This window comes from Sardina pilchardus, chromosome 12 (assembly GCF_963854185.1).
Source record: "Sardina pilchardus chromosome 12, fSarPil1.1, whole genome shotgun sequence".
Taxonomy (NCBI): domain Eukaryota; kingdom Metazoa; phylum Chordata; class Actinopteri; order Clupeiformes; family Clupeidae; genus Sardina; species Sardina pilchardus.
This window is the reverse complement of record NC_085005.1, coordinates 23,913,850-23,933,714: the sequence shown is the minus strand read 5'-3', so window position 1 is coordinate 23,933,714 and position 19,865 is coordinate 23,913,850. Positions and strand designations below refer to the sequence as shown.

Sequence of the window (19,865 nt, the reverse complement as noted above, 5' to 3'; positions counted from 1 at the left end):
CTGGAAATGCGAACGTGCGCCAGGGAACAGTCGAGGGGGACGGCGGAAAATTGCTCTCTGGCAGCCTCAGTCAGCCACACTGATGTGTGTGTGTGTGTGTGTGTGTGTGTGTGTGTGTGTGTGTGTGTGTGTTTGTTATTTTTATACAGAGGACAATAAACCACCACGAGGGTTGTGGCCATTAAAAAAACGTTTGGAAAAAAGAGAAAGAACAGCACCAGACTCCGTCTCCTACCCACAAATGAGTGGGAAACTTGGTACCACGGCCACTGCTCTGAGTGAATTATATATACCCAATGTTTATTTGGGCTGTGAATGGAATCTGTTCCATTACATCATCCGCTGTGACCCCTGACCTCTCATCCAGAGTGTGGATGGGGTCACTGTTAGTTAAAAATGACTCCGGCGTCCAGAACCCCACCTCCCCCCTTTCTCTCTCTTTGTTGTGGATTAGGGATTGTTGTGTCTACAATCAGTCATTGTATCAACTCCTTTTACTTTTTATGGACTGAACATTGTGTGGAGATTGGAAAAAAACACTTACATTGTAAGTGTTATGAATTAGAGATTGTGTGAAAGTTAGAGTACCCACTCTCCTCTTACGTTTTTATAAAGTTGAAATTCTTTAAAGGTTAGCGTACCCACTCACTGCAACGGTTATTACGGATTGGACCTCGTGTCAAGGTCAGGGGGTCCAGTGGATAGAAAATAAGGCCGTTAAAGAGTGTGCTGCCGTGTTATGTAAAACGTCCAGCTGTGAAATGACTGATGCAAGGGACTTACGTTTTAGACGTTGTGCTGTAGCTGGTATGGAAAAACCAGAGAGCATGACATTAAAGGTTAACAGACCTGAAAGTATTTACCTATGGTCCATTGACAAAGGAATTTAGCTTCGTGTTGAAGGTGGACCCCAGCTACAGTACATAGTGTATGACAGAGAGAGAGAGAGAGAGAGAGAGAGAGAGAGAGAGTGTATGAGAGAGAGGGGAAAAAAGAAAGAGAGGGAGAGAGAGAGGAAAGATGGGTTGGTGACAGACCGCTTTTCACTTTTTTTCCAGGGAACAGGGAGTCCGTCCGACGTTAATACACTCCCTCTCCACACTGCGTGAGTCACTTATTAAACCCAGACTGTGTGTTGGGAGTTCTCCTCCACCCCCGGGCTCACGCCAGGGTGCGAAAGCCTCACCGGGCCGTCATCCGCTGGCACCCAGCTGAACAGGCGCGAGCGCACGCGCGTCCAACACAGCAGGGCAGCATCACGACGAGCCCCAGTTATGTGACATCACGGAACACCGCGGAGGCTGAGTCGGAAAGGACACAGGTTGGCATGGGGATTGATGTCTGGGTGGTAGTCGTGTGTTTGTTTCTGTGTGTGTGTCTGTGTGTGTGTTGGGGGGGTTGTTACAGAAAAAAAGTGTGTGTGTGTGTGTGTATGTGGGGTGGCATGGCTGAGATGCAGGGTGAAAATCCTGTCTGCCTCGGTACACCCGGAATGAATCGCTGTTGACAGACAGGCTCCATTAACGATCCCACGTGGCCAACGAACCCCCATCTCCAGATGCCTACTGTGCCCAGGAGGAGCTCAACAACCACCCCCCCCCCCCCCCCCCCACACACACACACACACACCTATACACAGACACACACACACACACACACACACACACCTACACACCTACACACCTACACACACACACACACACACACACACACACACACACACACACCTATACACACACATCTATACACACACACACACACAAACACACACACACACACACACACACACACACCCATGCCAGCACCGGGCAACCAGACCCAGACCGCAGAGCAGGGCTCCAAGAACTGTACCAACAACAAGCCATGGCAGCAAACAGCAGCAGCAACTGCAGCCACTGCAGCAGCAGAAGCGGCAGCAGCAGCAGCGGTGGTGGAGCGAGTGAAGATTCCCTTATAAGGCCACGCTTCCTCCGCTCCAGGTCTGGGCGCATGTAGTAATAGTATGTCTGCTGGCGCTGGGGCCGCATTCCTGCAGCTCCCAAGTTTTCTCTGGGAGTTTTTCATTTCCGACTCGGAGGTGCTGGTGAGCAGAAACCTTGTGCCTTTCATAAGAGCTGAGGTGGGGAGAGAGAGAGAGAGAGAGGGAGGAGGGAAGACAGAGAGAAAGAGAGAGAGAGAGAGTGTGTAAGAGGGAAGCTTGTGTGATCTTTTTTTTTTGAAAATATACAAACCCCAGAGTCTAGCCACTTTCCTGCAATCCTAAAGGTCTGCTCTCTGTCTGGGACCTGATGGAGCAAAATAGGATAGTGCCCCAGGAATGTGGCACACCTGGTCTTTAAAAGCGCCTAGACTAAACCTTATTAGCAAGGTGAGAGCACACGTCTATAAAAAGAATATGAATTTGCGAAGTGGCTGACCGAACCTGAGAGACCAAAGCCATGAGAATTCTTTTATGGTTTTTAACCAAAGGGGCGGTTGTGTAACCCTTTGGCAGGCACAGTATACTGTAGAACAGTTCAATGCAAATTAATACAATTAATACTCCTAATAAATTCACTTCATTAAAAAGACAACAATCAATTTACTTACAAACATTTCTCTATCTGACTCATGTTTAGGAAACCTACGGCAGCCCATCTCTTATCTAAAATTCATTCAAAAAAAGGTATAAAATAATTTAAATTTTGGTAATACTTTTATGACATAAACAGAATTTTATTCTGATATACTGTATACACAATATCTGTTTTACCCAGAAACAACAACAACAACAACAAGACACAAGAACAACAGTCACAATAACAACAAACACCCAGCCTTGCCTAATGACCACAGGCAGAATTTTTATACACAGCGAATGCAAGCCTGATGAGGTCAGCAGGAACATTGTCTGGCAAGTGCTCAAAACCCAGACCAGAAGAGGATGTGTTGGTCCCTCCATGACAAGTCGGCGAAAACCACCGATAAACACATTTAAAGTTAAAAAAGGGAAAAGAAAAGAAGAAGAAGAAGAAGACGAAAAAAAAGAGACATGGGCAGGAAAGTTTCCAAAGCTTCACATTTTATTTTGATATGTGACAGCAGTTTGGTTTCAGACAGGAGGAATGTGGACCAGCAGGGGTTGGGGGGAGTCGAGAGGGGAGGGCAAGATGGAGAGAGAGAGACAGAGAGCGGGAGAGAGGGAGGGAGAGAGAGAGGGAGAGCGGGAGAGGGAGGGAGGGGGGCAGGAAACTAGGAAAGAATGCCAAGAATGTCCATGTTTGTCCAGGTCTCCATTCAGCCCCTGGCACGTCACAGTGCTCGAGCGTGTATAAAGAGAGGGCGAGCTCCCGACTCCAGTCAGAACACTCCTCCTCAACCTGAGAGAGAAGCAACAGGAGCTCTGCTCTGCTCGACTACTTCTACTACTGAAGCTAAACTCTAGCTTTTACCTGAGACACGAGACGAGAACCGAACTGAAGAGTACCGAGCAGGACTGAACCAAGCTTTACGCTGAGCTGAACGGACGAAGAAATACTAGACCTACGAAGGACAGGAAAGAACAAACGAGATCGACTTGATCAGAAGACCGACCATTTGAAGACACTGCTCTCAAGAGAATAAGGAAGATTTTCAAGACCTGAAATTATTTTGTTGTTACTGACGAAGAAAGAACCAACCATGTCTACTGGAATGACCATCCTGACATCCCTCCTTTGCCTCACTCTCCTGCATGTGGTAAGTCAAACGTTTCAGTCATAGTGTAGAGGCACGAGTTGCCCTTTTAGCTCCTTAAAGCTCGCAGCATCTTGTAACAATAAGTGCTTGATGTCTAGGCGACATCCAGATTCTATAGTCCTTTGGTAGTCCTGGCTTGTCCTTGCGCTTTCAAATTCAGGTGCACATGTCTGGTTGTTGATCACCACTGACACGAGAGAGACAGAGATACAGATAGCTGTGTGTTTGGGTGAACGTCGTCTGATGAGCTCTATACGAGGCTTGCGTCCTAACCGAACCGTATTCTGTCCAGGCTCTTGCCCAGGAGTGCAGTGGCCAGTGCAGTTGCCCCGAGGTGCCCCCTCAGTGTGCCCCAGGGGTGAGTCTGGTGTTGGACAACTGCGGCTGCTGCCGGGTGTGTGCCAAGCAGCTCGGCGAGCTGTGCACGGAGAGGGACATCTGCGACCCACACAGGGGCCTCTACTGTGACTACGGATCCCCCAGCAACCGTCGTATCGGAGTCTGCACAGGTGAGATGACATTCCACTCCCTTCTCTTCCTATCTGGTGCATGCATAGCCTTGTGTAGTGCACAAGTCCACAGTCCAGATTACTCTGATAAACGTTGACAAGATGTCTGACCATCGTTTGGCTTTTCGTTCTTGACAGCTAGGGACGGTGCCACCTGCGTGTTTGGCGGCATGGTCTACCGAAGCGGCGAGTCCTTCCAGAGCAGCTGCAAGTACCAGTGCACTTGCCTAGATGGCGCTGTGGGCTGCGTGCCTCTGTGCGGCATGGACGTCCGCCTGCCCAGCCCCGACTGCCCCATGCCCCGCCGGGTTAAGGTGCCAGGGAAGTGCTGCGAGGAGTGGGTGTGCGACTCCCCTCACCAGCAGACCTTTGTTGGACCAGTTCTGGCAGGTGAGTCTCCTTCACATTGGCATGCCTTTCTAAAGGCAACTTAAAAGACCCTGAAAGTTGTGTAGTATTTCTATGAGCTGTTTTTTTTTTTACACACCTTTGGCACCAAGCAGGAAGTTGACCTGTGTGTTTTTTGTTCTTGTCCCTTGTCTCAGCTCACAGAGAGGTGGAGACCTATGGGCCTGATCCCGCTCTAATGAGGGAGAACTGCCTCGTCCAGACCACCGAGTGGAGCGCCTGCTCCAAGACCTGCGGCCTGGGCATCTCCACCCGGGTCACCAACGACAACCGCGAGTGCCGCCTGGAGAAGCAGACCCGTCTCTGCATGGTTCGCCCCTGCGAGTCCCACTTGGAGGAGAGAATCAGGGTGAGCATCTTGCCCCAAAACTCAACTGACAACTGTTGCATAGCTAGCTAAATAGCTACATAGCTACATAGCAAGTTTCTTTAGTAGTCATGTCAGGACACCAACTCTCACTAGCCCAATACTGAGCAACTGATTGAACAACCCTCACTTGTATCACCTAGATCCAGTGTTAGCCCCTTTTGTTTCTTTTAGTCGCTAGCTAGCTAAGTATAGCTAATTCATTTAAAGTATCTGCTAGCTGACTTCAGTCATCTTGAGATGTTTTGAGCTGTTTTTTTAAAGGTTCTGTTCTCTGTTTTGCGTTCCTCTCTGCAGAAAGGGAAGAAGTGCATCCGCACGCCCCGTGTCTCCAAGCCCATGAAGTTCGAGATCTCGGGCTGCACCACCACCAAGTCTTACCGGCCCAAGTTCTGCGGAGTCTGCACCGATGGTCGCTGCTGCACCCCACACAGAACCACCACCCTGCCCATGGAGTTCAAGTGCCCCGACGGTCAGGTGATGAAGAAGCAGATGATGTTCATCAAGACCTGCGCCTGCCACTTCAACTGCCCCAGCGAGAACGACATCTTTGAGTCCACATACTACAAGAAGATGCTTGGTGACATGGCATAAGTCATTAGAGATCCAGAGATGAAGGATAGGACGAATGCCACAACAAAGTCCCTGAAAAGACTGAAAGAAAGAAAGAAAGAAAGAAAGGAGAACAACTCCATCCATTGACTGTTCACTTGAATCCAACAGATATCCATCTCATCTTGCAGCACAATATCTGTTTGTCTTGTTTCAGTTTTTTTTTTTCCATGTTTGTGCATTTGCAAAATCTATATAGGTATATTCAGTTTCTATATGTACAATTGTATTGATGGATGTCTGAGGCTACTAGCCTGACAAAACGGATGCCCCTAATAAGGGTTCAAAAGACAGAGGGCTGCCCTGCAGCCCTAAAAAAAAAAAATACTGCACTATTAGTCCTACTATGTGACAACGTGTCTTGTCACTAATTGGCATCATGCCAGTTCCCCCCCCCCCTAAACTGTGGTGGTGGACACCCGACTAACTTGGCAGACTTGCAACCTCTGAGCACTTGTGGTAGCATGAAGGCGAGAGAAGAAGGAAAAAAGGGTGAAGAATTCATTAAAAAAAAAAAAAGGGCCTCCTCATGTTGGAAGGCTTAGCACCCTTTACCCACCCGAGTGCAAGTTGAATGTGCTCTTGAAAATTGGTCTTCACTGAGTGCGAGAGTGTTGCAGTGTTTATGACAGGCCAAGGTCTCGGCTTCGGCCAACTCAAGCCACCCCCCACCCCCCCTCCACCCCCCAAGACAAGGAGCCTCGCAAGAATGCTTCCAGGGTTTGCTACAGCACTGAGTTTATTAAAGAGAGAGAGAGAGAGAGAGAGAGAGAGAGAGAGAGAGAAAGAGAAAGAGAGCAAGCGAGAACAAGAGAGATAGAGGTATTTGACTGACTGATTCATTGAGTCAGTGATGTTTGTCAAAAAAAAAGACTGGATGATTTGTCGTTTCATTCCTTTTTTATATTTTAATGTTGTACATATTGTACATATTTTGTACAGTTTAAGTTAATTTAATTTTAAAAGCATTTTGGTTTGTTATTTTCTCTTGCTTTGTTATGTTAATTGTAAGCTTATTGCCTGAGTTGGCTGTTCTTGTGACAGTTGTGTGTACTATTTTATTGAGAAGTGTGACCAAACAGTTACATGTTTTCACTTTTTGTAGTTTGAAATAAAATATTATATTTTTTATATAAAAAAACACTGGACCTCATTCCTTTCTCCCATTGGAGGAGATGTTTTTCACACACCCACACCCATACACACTTACACCCACCCCACCTCTTGACACACACACAATCCCCCATCTGTTAACTCCCGAACACAAGGTGTGCTGCAGACAGCCAATGAAAAACAGGAGCAAACGCTATTTTCATGGCTGTGTGTTCACTTCTCAACCATATTATACCCTGTCAGAAAGAGAGAGAAAAAGAAAAAAAAACACCAGTACATTGTGTGCGGTCCACAGTTCTCCTGTAGACCACCCACACATGCGCACACACACACACACACACACATAGAAACACACACACCTACATGCGCGCACACACACACACCCACACACAAAGGCACACACACACACACACACACACACATAAACACACTCACACACACATAGACACACACACCTACATGTGCACACACCTATATGCTTGCACACACACACGCACACACACACACAAAGGCACATACACACAAATTAGGTGTTCTCCCTGCACCCCCCCCCCCTCGCCCGTGCTGCAGTGGCAGCCAGCTCCGGACACTCTCCCCGCCTCTGGCCTCCGGTGAGCAGACCGACTTGCGGGATGTTTGCACACTTTGCCCAGACAGCGGGGCTGGAAAATACATACACACACTCTCTCTCTCTCTCTCTCTCTCTCTCTCTCTCTCTCAGACACACACACACACACACACGCACACACACAAAAACTGGGAGTCCGTGAGAGGAGAAAGAGTGGAACGCGGCTCAAGAGCGAGGCCTATTTGGCAGCGGCCCGCCGCCGCCTGTCTTCTCCGTCGGCTCTGAGCTTCGCCTGGCCTCGCACCGCCGTGCCCCGGCCCCTGGGTCAGCTTCAAAGAAAACACAGACAGTACAGTGAGTCTCTGCAAAGACTGGAGGAGATAAGTAGAGCAAAAAGGGGGGAGTAAAAAGACAGTGGAAAAAGAACACAAGACTGATGTTCCTGTTGACCATCCAATATTGTGGCTCAAAGCTGTCTCCTATTTTGAGTACCCAGTGCATTCCATTGATAGCGATTCCATTTCTCGTCTGCTACTTCAAGAGACTGGGAAACAGGGCCAGTGCTTTGTACTAACACTAGCTGTGCAAGAGTGTGACTAAACAACTTCGGCTTCCATTAAAAACTAAAATTATCAAAGTAGGTCAAGAGTGATTACGATCCAGGAAAACACTGAAATGTTGATCCATTCAACAGTATCAACATGTCATTTAGATGTCATTACTTGGCTCTAACTACAATGTCGCTGTATCGCTGTATCCATGCAGCACACAGATGCTGCAGTTGAGTGAGTTACTGTAGTTTTCAATGAACAGTGACTGCCACCTAGTGGATATATTTATATTTCACTCCTGATTTATGAGCTGTCTCTTGGACATCCATCCGGAAGCTGAAACTTCCCTTGTGTGCATATTGGTTTGTTGATAAGCACTTGATTGTCTATCGGGGGACCCCCATGCCCAGTGACTGTCTCCTGCAGCTGATAGCTTTGCATGTCTCTATGACTGTGCAATGTACCAAAATACATTTACATTTAAATACATTATAAATGCAATACACATTTCTGCTGTAGATTTATGGTAAGACTTTTAATTCTGACCGCTGTCCGACAAATCTGCCCTATTTTTCATTTCGTTTTCATAGTTTCATAATGTCTCTTTCTTTGAATATGGATGAAAATGCAGTTTTATGGCCTTTTTGTGTATGCATCTATTAGGCAGCATTTCATTGTTTGCTGACAGCAGCTATGGTATGTGACATCCAACATTTACTTTAACTCACAAGTAGCTACAGTACATTGACTTCTTAAACGAAGAAACATCTAAGTATTTTATATGTGAAAGAACTAACACATATCTGGTGGAATAAATATGTATTGAGGTGTTTTTTCAATCTGCCTTGACTGCCTTTGAGATGAATGGTGCTTGTTGCTATTCACATCTAAATGAGGGGACGATGCAATTATGTCCTTTCATTTCCAACTTTAATTTCTTTTAGACAGTCATGAAAACAAATATTATGTACACAAATAATCTCATTAGTTTAGCATAACTAAATATGTTGAGGAAAAATGCGCACACATTAATAGTTCATATTTAATATAAACAATTATTTTTTTTAAATATAAAATTAAGGTTTAGTGAAAAACATCTACTCTATGCAAATAGGTCTGTGTTGTGATGTCAGTGGAAACATGCAATGTTATGAGTTAAAGCAATGGAAGAAGCAAGTATTCCAAAATAAAGATTTACAAAGAGAAATAAAATACATCACTTAGAAATGCTATATACAAACAAAAGTTTGTCAATACATTTCCAACTCCTTTGTGAGAATTTAAATATAATATTAACACAGAGCAACAGATAGCTTGTTCCATATTACTGTAAGTGTTGACAGAAGCAGACATGTATGTACAGTTTTGACTGCATATATAACATACTGTATGTCACCCTCAACTCACACAAACAGACTGTCCTTAACTATGATTTAGAATGATACTCTACATTTCCCCTCAATAATGAGACAAAGTAGAAAATATACAGGACAGTGGCATTATGCATAATCGACTTAAACAAATAAAGCCAACAAACAATTGTTTTGTTTTTTTCAGTGTCTGCAGCTTGTGTTGTGCACAAAGCTGGAATTGGTTAAAAACACGCAACTGCAACACATTGGACAGGATAAGATCTATGCATTTAAATAGAGTAGTGATGGTTTAAAAATGCAGGACTACGCAGTCTACAGTATGTACAGGCTGCAACTCCACGTGAGTACACCTCAACAAAAAAAAAGAAAGAAAGATGGCGAATTCAAACAAAAGAAGGGGATGGCAAAGCCGCGGATCTCAGGTAAGTTATGGTCAGTCTCAGGTTTTGTAAACAAAATGGCCAAACATTGAACATACACAGAAAAAAAATAACGTAATAACTTCAATACTATACCTTCATTGGGTGTCTATGACCAATTCACTGGAGCATGCAAGAAGCGGCCTGATATGTTTTTCAGGTTCTGTTCACAGCATGTCTTCAGACATATTGCCCTTTGACCACACTGGCAGTATAGCGTTTAAATGCAAATGGGCGGTCAAAGAAGTGCCCTCTCTGTGGCCAATGGACTGCCACTATAGTGCACACACACCTGCACGTACAGTATGCACCGATGTTAGCCATTCACATCTCAGCAGTAGCAATGTGCACAGTTTTACATTAAAGGTCATTTTTAAACGTTGGTATTCTTCTGCCAGAGCCATGCCAGTGGTATCTCTGAAAATACAGAGATATGCAGCACAAGTACTGTAGGTTGCAGCAAGTGGGCTGTCAATATGCTGGGCATCCATCTTCTCTGTGTAATCTATGATAATTAGCTCAATAGCTCGGTTCTGCTCCTGGCCTGCTAGGGAGGTTACACTTCCAACGCAAAGCAACGAGTGCGGTCATAAACACCCTCTGAGAATTGTTTGTTTTCTTGGAAAATAAAGAATATTTTAAATAATAATAATAATAAAAAAAACATTTTAAAAAATAGAATAGTTTTTATTTCAGTTTGAAAGAGGCAACACTGAAATCGTAGGAGGAAACGTAAAAAAAAAAAATCTTAGTGGCGCTGAACGAGGCGGTGCTAGGATCAGGCCCGGACATGTACTGTAGTCTCTGTAACAGTTCCTGACGAAGCCCCTAAACCCTGTCGTGAAGTAAACTCAGCGAGCTCAGTGGACTTTTTTTCGGGGCCTGAGTGACAGATTTTGGTCTTTGATTCAAACACTGGGTGTAAAGTGCAGTGTTGTGGGTAAAAGGGAATACTGCTGAACGATTGGGTTTGTTGTGAGGCTTTCCTCCACCCGCTCTCAAGATGGCTTCTCTCTGTGCTCTGAGATGGCTTTCCACAGTCGACACAGGATCCCTCCTCTATGGACAAACAAACAAAACCACACAAACAAACAAACAAACAAACAAAGAGGGTGAGTACTGAAGACACAAACAAAAACAAAAGCACTGTATGCACATTAAGCACCCTAATAAGGTCATTAGTACATCCTCCTCATGCAATGTGGTTCAAATATGGCAAATAAATAAGCCAGCTGGGTGGAGGCCCAGAGAGAGGGAAATCATTTACAACCTCACAAGGTCCTCGAATGACACAAATGTTAAGCATCAAGAATCCAGCAACAGCCAATTGTCAAGGTCAACCGATGGCTTGAAACATAGAGTATGCCTGCATCCTTCGGCAAGCTACAGTACTTTGACTACAAGGGGTTTCAGATCATGAATACATGTATTGATGTGCAAGAGGTTCTTCAATTTAGTTATTGAAAAAAACATTACAGAAGAGTACTAGGCAGAGAACCCTACCGTAATCGCAAACTCTTCAGGTCCTCCCTCGTTACGTAATAAAGCAGGTCATCCAGAGTGTAGTCCTCTGCAGTGATCTGGGAATGAATTCAATAGAACATTCATGTCTCACCCTGTATCAAATATGATAGTTAATCAGTGAACACTACTAGAAACAATAAGGTGACATAGCCGGTAGATATCCACTCGTGTGTCTTGTAGCTCCACCTGGTAGAGCAAGGAACTAGAAAACAGCTACTGATCCAACACATACAGTACCAATGTGTGTTGTATACATGTACAGTATGTAACTGTAATATGCACTGTACTGTATGTAAAAATGCGTGCAATTGGCACACTCCATGAAGACACTGAATAAAGAGCATTATACAGACACATATAATACATATCAATAAATGTACATATAACATGTTCCTACATTCCTACACTGTGAGAACCACAACAGAAACTAGAAATGCAATTCCAAGGAATTACCAGTGCATGAAAATGCAAAAACAGATAGATAATGTTGATATGGTTACTAAGGTGTAGCTAGGGTAAACATGGTGGTTGCATAGTTTACAGAGAGTTGATAGTGTGAAGGTAGACAGTTTAAAGATGAAACGTTCCAGTTCTAACTTAACTAATGATTTCTATTCATGTTAAAATGTTGATTAGCTAACTTAGCTAATGATTTCTAGCAGTTACGCTAAAAATGCTTATTATGCTAGCAATGCTAACTTTACTAACAATGCTAACCAGGTTGATTAGCTAACTTAACCGATGATTTCTAACAGAAATGCTAAACATGCTAACAATGCTAAATTTGCTAACAATGCTAACCAGGTTGATTAGCTAACTTAGTTGATGATTTTTTGCAGTTATGCTAAAAATGCTAACTATGCTAACAATGCTAACTAGCTAACTTGCTAGTGAGGACTTTTATTTTGAAACATTTGTTGCTAGGGTATCCATGGTGGCCACTATCAGGAAACAAGAAGTTACTGCAGTATAATCATGTTGGTTGCTATGGAAACGGTCATAAACGCTTAATTTCAATGGTTGCTATGTTGGTTGCTAGGTACATGGAGGTCTCATGTAGTTGACTGGAGGCATAGTTGATGATAACTGACAGTGGGAATGGTTGAACAGTTAAATAGATGAGTAGTTTCAATGGTTAAATGATTTAATAGTGTATTATTGCAGTGAGGACTTTTATTTTGAAACAGTTGTGGACAGAGGAAGTTTAACAGGATATGTAGTCTTCACAGAGAATGTATGCTTAATGCCTGAGAGAGAGAGAGAGCTGCTGCAGCTGGCCTGGCCACCTGGCATAAGATTCTAATTGCCCTATTATGATGTCATAATGTAATGTTAAGTCTATGGGGAAATCTTAATAGTTTTTAATTTATAGTTTAAAAAGTATAAAAGTTACAAAGTTGAAAAATACAAAGCCCACATCGCGTAAGTAAGACCTACGCAACAAAGTTTGAATGAAGTTTCTACGTTAAACGGTTGAAGCTCCATTAAGTGCGTTAGAAGAAGAATAATAATAAGAAAAAGCCTAGGAAGAACAGTACAGTGCATTTTCATGCACTGTAATTAGCTTTTTGGGGACACTGTTGCGCAACGGGCCACAGAGCTCGTGTCACGAACAAGTCCGAGTGCCCATGGGGACCTGGGTTCGACTCCGACCTGCGGTCATTTCCCGATCCCACCCCATCGCTCGCTCCCACTTGTTTCCTGTATCACTCTTCACTGTCCTATAAATAAAGGCAAAAAAGGCCCAAAAATATGCTAAAAAAAAGGAGAAATAAATGACTTTATTATTATTATTATTGTGTTCTTCTTCATAATTGCGTAAGAATGTGCATGAGAGGCAGACCTCTGTGTGACGCCTTCCATAGTACTGAATAAAGTCAATCACGTGGGCCGTGCTGGTGAGTACAGTCAGAGAGGGTTAAAGCGGAGCGAGAGGCGCAAACGTTCAATCATTTCCGCGTTCTGTCTTCGCAAAGGGGAGGGGGGCTAAATCCCCCTTTAAGCAGAACTGTTCGAATTTTTCTTCCATAGAGATGCATTATGTTGCTCTATCTTGTCAATAATTAAGGATCTTTGGTACAGTCCTACCCGCTCTACGGCATCTGGGTCTGCCCCGTGTAGTCGGAGCCACTCGGCCAGCTCGGAGTCTTCGGAGTCCGGCATGCAGGAGGTCCTCTGCCTTCCTGACGACATGGGGATGTCTGTCAGGGGGGAACGCAAAACGTCAACGCCCGTCAACAACAGCACTCAGTTTAATCTCTTGCACCTCTTTTGAAGCCTCTTCGAGATTACAGATCTCTAGGTAAAAGTCTGTCGCCCAGTATTAACGGGAAAGTGTGTGAATATCATCACTCGCTAACACTTAGCTCTAGAAGTTACCCCGTCTCATCACCTTCCAGTCAGCTTTGAGGTGTGAGCCTAGGGGTTGGTGCAACATAGCATAACATACAGTACTATAGCATAACTATCAACTAAAAAGATACCCCACTGCACTGGTAAAACATGTTCCCGCAGGCCTTTAGCAAACTAGTGCTAACAACCCAAAGATAATGGATTCCATTGTATCTCAGAGAACCTTCATACGCTACTCTGGATAAAACTTTGTGATCAGTGACGAAATTTAAATGTAAAACAGCATTTAAATTATTTTCTTCATCATGCATGTTCTAGTTGTCTATTTGTCTGAGTTGGGACATCTCAGATGGCTTGATCTGACTTAACATCAGGAGGTAAGTGGTTCCCTTCCTAATGGGAGACATGAGGTGTTTCTGGACTCACCGATGGGTTGTGACCGTGATCGAAGGAGTCTAATCTCCTGGTCTCTCTCCTCCAGAACCTGCTGCAAGATGGACTGATACTCTCTCTCCTTCTCCAGCAGTTCCTCCAGCAGCCTATGAAACATACAACTTTCTCAGTAAGAAAGGAATAATCTTACTGAGCCGACAAGAAAATATTCATTACAGTCTCGCAATTCATAAAATATATACTCCCAAACATCAATAGAATAGTGCTTAAGGTTCAGACAGTGCATCATGTGTCCACTAGGTGGCAGTATACAGAGTCAGTAGGGGAGGCTAGTGCAATGTGCTTGCCTTTCATCAGGGGGTGAAAAAGAGGTCACATTAAAAGAACATTCTCATTTCTCGCCTGGATTCAGAAGGGATCGGGAGCATTGAAACACATAATGCACACAATGTACACTACACACACACACACATACACGCACACAAGCACACTCATACACACAAGTAAATGTACATACACAGACACACATTTGCAGACGCCCTTGCACACACACATGCTCACACAGACACACACTAACACACGTGCACGCAAACACATACACACAGACATACATAAAAAGCACCTTTATATGTATGTACTACACACACACACACTCTCTCTCTCACACACACACACACACACACACACACACACACACACACACATAAAAAACACCTGTATATGTACATACCACACACACACACACACACACACACACAAAAAGCACCTGTACTGTATATGTATGTACTATACACACACACACACACACACACACACCTGTTGGTCTCTAGTTTCATGCGGCCCAGCTCCATGCTGACGGAGCGCTGTGCGTTGTGCGACTCGTGCGACACCGTGGAGCTGAGCGTGCTCACGCCGGACGTGGCCACCGTGTCGTCGTGGTGATTGGCCCGCGGCTCGGGCCGCTGCTTGCGGGTGGGCGTGTCCTCAGGCTCCGCCTCCTCGTCCACGTCGTCCTGGTCAGTGGGGTCGCTCTCCGAGGCCAAGCTGAAGTGAGGTCGGAGCTCTGGACACACACACACACACACACACACACACACACACACACACACACACACACACAAAGACACAGAAACACGCACAAAGACACAGAAACACACACACACACACACACACACACACAAAAAGACACAGAAACACACAGAAACACACACACACACACACACACACACACACACACACACACACACACACGCACACAAACAACACATAACATTAACGAGCAAGCAAATATCAAACCTCCAACTTTTAGCCCAAGCCTAACAGAAAGCATGCATACCAAAACAGCTTCGGCCATCAAACTCAAACAAGAATGTGACAGGCCTCCCATTTCTACTAACATTGTCTACATGTTTGTACCTAAAACATGATGCACATTCTATGGCTCAAGGGGAACTCTTACTATTATATACTGTAGAACTTACTATTAGCAACTTCACTCAACAATGCACGATCAGTAAATGCTTGCAGTGTAACATGTACACTCATCAGTTTAAGATGAGCTTGACTAAGCACAATACTCATTACTTACCTAAGCTCTGTTTCAAGCAAAGCAAATCCCACTAGCACAGTGACAGCTGAGAGAAGATTTTATAGATAGCATAGCACATCGCTGTGTGCGGTGTTTAAAATAGTGAATCAGATTAAGCTCTCCCTGAAGTAGCCTTATTAAATCAATAAACACTGCTGAAGAGTAAGACCTGTTAACAGCTGCCTCCACACTCTGGCTTCCGTGTAATGCTGTTTCAAATCAATTGTGTTTCAATGAAGCGTGTAGCTTGACACAAGCGCAACTCTGAACTCGGAGCAAATTTGTCCGTAGCATTAGCAGTCACCATCCAAGAGGGGGAATAAATAATTTTGCCATTTAAATGGTGACCTTTGTCATCCAATGTACATGGCGACATGACTAACTAGAATGCATTTCCCGGTGGGAAAGTGCGAAGTGTGCTTGCTCCAACGCGCCGCGAAAGCGCTCCGGCAGGAGACGCGACCGCTCGCCCTCAGGTCAAAACGCTAAAGTTTGGCCAAGACGCAAAGCTGCTTCGAGTTTGGCGGCGTTACCCTCGATTGCCAAATTCTTACACTGACGTGACGGGTTGCCTAGGTTCATCAGTGGTATGTCCCAGAGCACCTCCAATGTAAAAATGTGGATGTCATCCCAAAGACGTAAAGAGATATGAGACAAAATGCATTTTTGCTAATTGCGACGCCCCCTAGTGGCCAAATTACACCAAATTTACTAAGGCTACTTTGGATTGTGTCCAAAATCGTCCCACCAAATATGGTCTTGACACCTCAAAGCGTTTCCGAGATTTGACCTCACTTCCTGTTTGGAGGCTTCGCCATCGAATTTGATTGGCTGCCATGGGCGAATGCTTTGATGTATGGAAATGAAATGTACACCTCTAAGGTCTGTAGACCTTGTGTTGAATTATGTATGAGTTGTTCACGTGTAGCCAGCATGAAACACGTAACCAGTGAAAGAAGGAAGGAGCCTAAGGAACTAGGCATGTTTCTAGAACAAATACGAGTAATGTTAGGAGTATTGCGGGAACATCTGCTGTTTACTCACTGTTGAGTAAGTTGCAATGTGTTATAGCCTCAAATTGATGGTAGAATAAATAGGACGACTCACCTGTTCAAATGGTGTAATAGGATCAAATTTGGTGTTGATATGTCAAAGCAACCAGGCTGTTACTGGTTAACGTGTCTGAATATGAAATAGGGATGGCGAAAACTACAAATTTTCTTGACCGACCACCGAGGCTCATTAGCCGGTTGAAACCGGTTAACCGGTTCGTTTAAAATAAATTATGCTATTTGAAATAACAGCCACGCAATTTCCCAACTCTCATCTCTCTGTCCCCCGCTCATAGGCTACACACAGCCCCGGCGCCGCCCTTTCACTCACGTCACTTTTTTAAATCCCCTACAGCGCCAGTTTAGTTTGAGGAAGTGCTAACAATAATAACGAAAGATGATCATTACCTTATCTGTTACCATTGATGACCCTTCCTGAAATGTAGATGTAATGTCTTTCCAAATCTAAGCCCATCTTATGCGGAAAGTTGCCTAGACTGCAACACGATAAAACCAATGGATAAAACAGCGCACTTCCAGATTGCAAAAGACGCACCGGCCACCGCTGTGACCTCGTGCCAAATGTTTTTATTGGTTTATTACGTAGCCTAGCCTACAAGCAGGCGAGTTATGAAAAATTGAGTGTGAGGGATAATTTGTTAACTTCACGAAAAAAAGATCTTCTTGGAATGAGATGGCTAGCTGTAGTAACGTTTAGTCCACTGTCTTTAGGCTAATTTAAAGATGCCTCTCTTTTTTTTTTGTTAACCGACTAGCGACAACTTTGGTCGGTTAACGTGGATACGGTCAACCATCGGTCAAACAGTCACCGGTTAACATCCCTAATATGAAATCGATTTTGGATTGGTTGCATGTGATAAAAGCTATGCCATTTCCTGTCCATATTCAGATTCAGAAATACTGTACACCGGCAACAAGGCACACACACACACACACACACACACACACACAGACACACACACACACACACACACATATGTATATACTGTATGAGCAATTCCATGCAAAACTGTCAAGTCCATAACCCCACACAGCATCAAACTATGATGTGGATGATGATTTCTTAAAAGTTTACCATTTCGCTCTTCTTGTTTGTACAACATATTCAATGACATTGTTAACTTAATCATTTGCATTATATAAATGTAACCTATTTTTCCACCCTTATGTCTCAACATATAGGCTACTATACACATAGTCACATTCATAAACATAAACAGGATCCTAGGTTCTCAATTTGCTGGACTCACTGTCTACCATAAAGTTAAAGAATAGTAATAACAGAAGAAAAGGTAAGAAGATGTTGATAGCGTGATTAACTGTGTGGTGCCTCCACTGAAGAATGTCTTTACCACTGCCCTGGTGGAAATATGCAAATCCTCAGAAATGTCAAGTGACTACTGTTACTTCTAACTGCTTTAATATAGCTTATCCTAAATGAAATACTATGCAATGCAAGCATCACAAAACATTTATTTTATCCTTTGTTTTTAACTCTTAGAATTCAGTTCAGTAGGCTATGACATAATAAAATGAAAGTACAAAAACAGTTTTTAAAACCCCTTTTTAAAAGTTCAACCTATCACTTTCAATGAAATCTCAATTAAGGATTACGTAGTTACATTGCATGTAAATGCAATGTACTGTTATCCCTGTTCTTCTTATTATCGTTATAATTATTATTCTGCTTCCGACCAAAATCAACTATCAAAGGCTCTAAAACCACTGAGCCGTTTGACGTCATTCAAGCAGTCCTACACAGGACTTGTAACGGAGATTTGTTCTATGTATTTTTCAAATGTGTGAACTTTATACTTTTTGAGATATTTACGATAAAAGAAATTAAAATTCCCATAGGGTTTACATTGAGACCCTTTAGCGGCAAAGATTAATTGTTACGTCAGTGCGCAGCTGTCAGTAATCAAGGATCTCTGATCCAAAGCCATGCCACCGCCGATGCGCTGAACCAGGCTACGTGAATGTTACGTTACGTCTACTCATTAAGCTGTAACAGCTGCAGCTGCTGTAAACCAGGACGTTATCGTCTTGTCTCTTAGGCTACTCCTTACTTGATTTGTTTATATCGTTACAGTAGCCTAACCGGTTTGCTCTCGGTAACGTTATCAACAGCTAAAGACAATCTAACCTAACGTCAACGTAAACACTGTATTTAGTTAACGACAACCAAACTTGCTCCAGGCTAACGTTTAACGTCGGGGTAGGCTGCAAGGCGAACAGGGCTTACACAAGGGCTTTTAGCCATCTCTACAGAGCAGCGTTTTAAGTGAAGTCCAACCTGATAGACAGGCCTACTAGTTGATTTAGGTTCAAGCCTTCTCACAGTCGCTTATTCCTATTAGGACAATCACACTCACACACCTGGAAACGGTTTCGAAGAACATACTAGCTCATCCTGTAATATGTGTAGTCTACATAAATTATCCTAGTAAGCTAACGTTACATTTGCTAGATATCCTACCTGTTGCTGCATCATCGTTGATTGGCGTTGTTTGAGATTGTATTCCGTACAGTATTCCAATGGTGTCAGCCTAGGCCTACTTTTAACCTGCATTAGTGTAGATATGAAGGCTATGTAAGCTATCCTACCAGTCGTTTCACTGTAGGCTACTTAGTCAGCTCTTGCAACTTGAAGTTGGCAACTTCATTTCAGTCTTTTAAATTCTAATAAATGAAGAGTTATTTTCCAAAATAGCCTATATCCACAATTTTGATGCATTTTCATAAATCACTTTTTAAATGTGACTTTCCAACTTGGAATTGTAATTGTTATTTATCTATTCTTCAGTTTAGCCTAGTTGTCTTTTTAACTATAGGCCTAATATGTTTTACACAGCTAGCAACCTTTTTGCATTTACATGCAATGGTAATTCCTTTCATGGAATTACATTTTCTAGTTTTAGATAGTAACTGTGTGGTAATAATTCACCTATACCACCCATAGCCTAAATTAATTAAATGTTTACTATGAACAATAGTTAAATGAAACACACAGTAATACTTTCTATAACACTTTGTGTTGGATGTAATTCATTGAACCTAGAATTGTTAACTGCTATACAATAAGTGGGCCAAACTTCACAGTTTAAGTCTCCACACATAAGCTTGCCTACTGAGTCTAAAAACATAGCTCCCACTTTCCTTAGCTGGAGGGGAATTCTGAGATTTCTCCCTAAAGCAGAAACTATTATTTTTACCTAATTATTATTACTATTATTATTGGGAAGGTTATAGGTTTGCACTGATTCAGGTAGGGTAGTGGCACTATACTGGATGGTAT

General features: G+C 43.5%; 2 protein-coding genes across 2 annotated transcripts in view; one reads left to right on the top strand and one right to left on the bottom strand.

Annotated features, from left to right (window-relative positions):
- The first annotated feature begins 3,338 nt into the window (after positions 1–3,338).
- Positions 3,339–6,754, top strand: ccn2a (cellular communication network factor 2a). Its single transcript, XM_062550862.1, has 5 exons — positions 3,339–3,717; positions 4,010–4,226; positions 4,365–4,616; positions 4,772–4,983; positions 5,299–6,754. Exons 1-5 carry the CDS (start codon positions 3,661–3,663, stop codon positions 5,593–5,595), a joined length of 1,035 nt encoding a protein of 344 aa, XP_062406846.1. The 5' UTR covers positions 3,339–3,660; the 3' UTR covers positions 5,596–6,754.
- Positions 6,755–8,766: 2,012 nt separating this feature from the next.
- The window catches only part of map3k5 (mitogen-activated protein kinase kinase kinase 5), a 73,183-nt gene continuing 62,084 nt past the window's right edge, over positions 8,767–19,865 (bottom strand). Inside the window, exons 26-30 of the mRNA XM_062551641.1 lie at positions 14,723–14,969; positions 13,940–14,052; positions 13,250–13,362; positions 11,141–11,217; positions 8,767–10,696 (exon numbers count right to left, since the gene is read on the bottom strand). Of these exons, the coding sequence (XP_062407625.1) occupies positions 10,636–10,696; positions 11,141–11,217; positions 13,250–13,362; positions 13,940–14,052; positions 14,723–14,969 (611 nt within the window). The 3' untranslated portion in view covers positions 8,767–10,635. The remainder of the gene's footprint in view (positions 10,697–11,140; positions 11,218–13,249; positions 13,363–13,939; positions 14,053–14,722; positions 14,970–19,865) is intronic.

Bases quoted from the DNA above. Each gene is read 5' to 3' on its own strand.
- ccn2a (XM_062550862.1), top strand. From the start codon at position 3,661: ATGTCTACTGGAATGACCATCCTGACATCCCTCCTTTGCCTCACTCTC. The intron at 3,718-4,009 runs GTAAGTCAAACG...TATTCTGTCCAG, and splicing joins GCCTCACTCTCCTGCATGTG to GCTCTTGCCCAGGAGTGCAG. The intron at 4,984-5,298 runs GTGAGCATCTTG...TCCTCTCTGCAG, and splicing joins ACTTGGAGGAGAGAATCAGG to AAAGGGAAGAAGTGCATCCG.